This window comes from Neomonachus schauinslandi, chromosome 10 (assembly GCF_002201575.2).
Source record: "Neomonachus schauinslandi chromosome 10, ASM220157v2, whole genome shotgun sequence".
In the NCBI taxonomy this organism is placed as follows: domain Eukaryota; kingdom Metazoa; phylum Chordata; class Mammalia; order Carnivora; family Phocidae; genus Neomonachus; species Neomonachus schauinslandi.
Window position 1 is genome coordinate 111,458,332 of NC_058412.1, and position 3,679 is coordinate 111,462,010.

A 3,679-nucleotide genomic window follows, 5' to 3' on the forward strand; every position below is an offset into this window, starting at 1 on the left:
GGGGGACCCCCCCCCGGGCTCCACCGGGGCGGCCCGGGGGGGGGGGGGCCCGGCCAAAGGGGGAAAAAGGGGAAAGGGGGGGGCCGGGGGGGCCCCCGGGGGGGGGGGGGGGGGGGGGGGGAGGTGGCCGAGGCCCCCGCCGCAGCCCCTTCCTCCCCTGGAACGAGGCCCTGCCGCGTGTGGGAGGACGCGCGGGGGACACGCCTACGTGCCCGTGGGTGGGCTCGCAGCGGGGCCGCCCCGGGAGGGAATGGGTGCGCACGTGTGCCTCTGAGGACACTCCAAGGACACACAGGCGACAGTTAATAATGATAATTTGTAACTATCCAACGCTGTGTGCTAAATGCTCTATTCCGTTTAGTCCCTACAATTCGGAGAGGTGAATGCTACAAAACAGCAGCGGGGTGGGGCGTTGAGTGGGGAGTAGCAAAGGGCATAATTTACCTCCAGATACTGTGTTCTTTGATTAAGTCCATGACGTGCTTGGGGTGGGGTGGCACCTGGCTCAGTGCTAGTGCTCAGCGGGTGATGATCTTGCATTTGTCCCTGATGCTGTTCATCTCTTCCGAGCCTCAGTTTGTTGTTGTAAACCTGGGATCAGAATCCTGGCTTTAGCCCCGCAGGGATCCATGGGATCCCCTATGTAAAGAGTTGAGCATGGATCCGGCTGGTGGTGCTAGGTGCTATCTATTTTATTCCATTTATTGACAAAATGCATTAATAGTCCTTGCCCTCTCTGGGATAAGTCCTTTGCCCTTGCTGGGGCTCAGTTTTTCCCTGGGTATTACGGGGGAACTGAGGTGGTAGGGATACTTGAGGGGTAGTGTCCCCAGGGCCTAACAATTGCTCAGAAGGTTGGTACTTGAACTTCTGAGGGTTTGCCTGAACACAGCTGCCCCCACCTCCACCCCAGACCAGCAGAGACCCAGGAATGCCAGCCAACTTACAGAACAATTACACACTTAGAAACCCATGGTGTGGTTCGGAAGCCCGCGGACATACAGACCCATCCACCAAGCCAAACCCATGCATAGATGCCCATAATGCATTGAGGCAGAACACACAAGCCTAAACAGCTGGAGGTTGCACTTATCTGCAGAACACATGTGCTCGCATTTGCCCTTCTGCATACACCCCCATGCTTATCCTTACCCACACCCCTAGGCCTGTATACCAGCAGATGACCCACCCCCACGGGGGGGGGGGGGATCTGCCAGTTCACTTATGTCACTAACACAGGCCCAGACACTCATAGGCACTCCCCCGTGTACAAACTTGCACATGTCCAGGCAGATAGTCCCTTGCCAATGACATCTTTCTCCTGCTCAAGAGCTGGGGACTGACTCCCATTCCTCCTCAGCCCACACGGGAATCCTGGGGGAGAGAGGTCTGTGTGCGCTGTTGGCATACCCAGGCCAGGGTGAGGGGGCTGAGCCTGGACCCAGAGCAGGTGGCCCAGCAGCTGTGCCCAGGCTGGCCCTGCCAACTTGCTCACCCACTTGGACAAGCTGGAAGCCCCGGGGCTGCCTGCTACAATCCAGGGCTAGGCAGCCCAACAGGGGAAGGACCTCCTACTGGGGAATGGGGCAACAGAAGTCCTGCCTCAGATAAACTCTGGGCAAGTCTTTCCTCTAGGTCTCCCCTTCCCCTATCTTGGCAAAGATGGAGGCAGCTCAGTCACCTGGTTCTCCAACTTACACATAGCCTGTGGAATACTCAACCGAGAGGGGAACTTGGCAGGTTGATCTGCATTTTAACAACCTCCCCAGGTGGCCCAGATGGCCCAAGACCACTTGGAGAGACCCTAGAGGTCTAGAGGATTTAATTTTATGGCACGGGGGAGCAGGGAAATGGCCAGTGATGGGGAAAGAATGGACTTTAAAGACACCGGAAAACACGCAGTTCAGGTCGGTAAAAGCGACAGTCCAGATGTGGCCTTCTAGTCCCCCTCCCCCCTCCCCAGCACGAGCTGTGAAAAGGGTCAGGGGTCACCCGCATCCCAAGGCCCTCCCCTCAATCCAAGAAATCACTGCAACTTTACCGCAGTCTAAAGTATTTGTTTAATAACAACAACAACAACAAAACCACCCCACAGAACTATTGTAAAACAATATTCTCGGTGATCATTGTAATATACAATACAAAGCAATTAATTTCCTCAGAAATCTGAGAAGCACCAAACGTGACCATTTTTTAAAATGTCTGCTTTTCAAAAAATAGAAACACACTGGGGGTCCCCCAAGTCTCTGGTATCTGGTAGGTGTGGAGGGAGGGTCAGCCTGCCCTCGTCAGTCCCCCGGCCCTGGGCTGGATCCAGCAAGCGCCCCACGGTCGCTGATCTCAATCTTGTTCCTCCCCAGCTCCGGCAAGGCGCTCGGCAGGATCAGAGCATGAATTCTTCTCGCCCCCTGGAGGGCTGGGGTCCGCCAGTCCTTGAGAGAGGCGCTTCAGCGACACAAGATGCGATCGTCCGCCGGGACACATGCCGCCTGTGAGAGAGAGGAGAGGTGAGACAGGCGGGTTGGAGGGGACAAGGCTGCAAGCCCTGCCCCAAGAGACACTTTGAGAGAGCGCTTTTTCCGATCTCCCTGGGCATCCTTGCATAGCCAGGTGCCCGAAAGGATGGGACGGACGTAGAGCCAAATACCCTCCCCCCCGCCTCCCTCTGGGCCTCAGTTTACCCATCTGTAGAAAGAAAATGCTCCCGCGCTCCAGTTCGGATCTCACCTCGGCCGCCAGGGCACTGATCTCGCCGTTGAGGGTGCTGAGCGGAGCCCGGGCAGGGAGCCCCCGGCCTCCAGGGGTCCCGACTTGAGATTCCGAGTTCAGCTCCAACTCCAGGTCCCAGATGTAGTCGATGACGTGCTGAAGGATCTCCACCCGGCTCACTTTGCGGTTCTGGGGCAGGGTGGGCACCAGCTCCTTGAGGCGCGAGTAGCAGCCATTCATGTCGTAGAGCAGCACGTTCACCTGCTGCTCGTCGAGCAGGGCGGGCAGGCGCGCCCCGGCGCCCCCCGCGCAGCGCGAGATGGCCACGCTCTGCTCGGACAGACAGCGCACCACCTCGCCCGCGCCGCCTGCCGTCTTGCCGGCCTTCAGCGCGCAGCTAGGGCCCGCGGCGGCCGCGGCACTGCCACTGGCGACCTTCATGATTCTGGCGTCGGAGAAAGAGGAGGGAGGCGAAGCGCACGGAGGAGGCGGACGCCGGGCGAGGACAAAAACCTCGAAGCGGAGAGAAGACGGTTGTAGAATGCGAAGGCCGAGCCCCGCAGCCGTTCTTATAGAGACGCCGCAGCTCCCCCCGCCCACCCCGCCGCCAGAGGCGGGCTCAGAGGTTCAAAAGCAGCCAATAGGCGGTCTTGAGGCGTGGCCTCCGGTGCCTCTGGGTCCCGCCTCCTGCTCTACTAGTGCACCCTCGCGGCCTTGGAAAGGGAACCCGAGTCTCAAGAACAGAGAGTGGGAGGGCACGGGGCGGGGTGGCTAGTGGAGGTGAGGGCTACCTTGGGCTTCTCGCAAAGGAGGCATTGCCCACAACGAAAAGACTTCAAGAATCACTTTTCTCAGGTTCATTTTCTCACCTCTCCAGCCCCATTTTACAGATGAGAGAAACTGAGGCCCGGATGGGGAAGCGGCTAGCTCTGGGTTATCTAGAGAGCGCAGGACTAGAGCCTGGGCTTCT

At 58.7% G+C, this 3,679-nt stretch overlaps 1 protein-coding gene across 1 annotated transcript; it reads right to left on the minus strand.

Annotated features, from left to right (window-relative positions):
• Nucleotides 1-2,036: 2,036 nt before the first annotated feature.
• ID1 (inhibitor of DNA binding 1, HLH protein) lies at nucleotides 2,037-3,240 on the minus strand. Its single transcript, XM_021689142.1, has 2 exons — nucleotides 2,728-3,240; nucleotides 2,037-2,489 (listed from the first exon to the last, which is right to left on the minus strand). The coding sequence occupies exons 1-2, from the start codon at nucleotides 3,148-3,150 to the stop codon at nucleotides 2,448-2,450; spliced, it is 465 nt and encodes a 154-aa protein (XP_021544817.1). The 5' UTR covers nucleotides 3,151-3,240; the 3' UTR covers nucleotides 2,037-2,447.
• Between the last annotated feature and the right edge of the window lie 439 nt (nucleotides 3,241-3,679).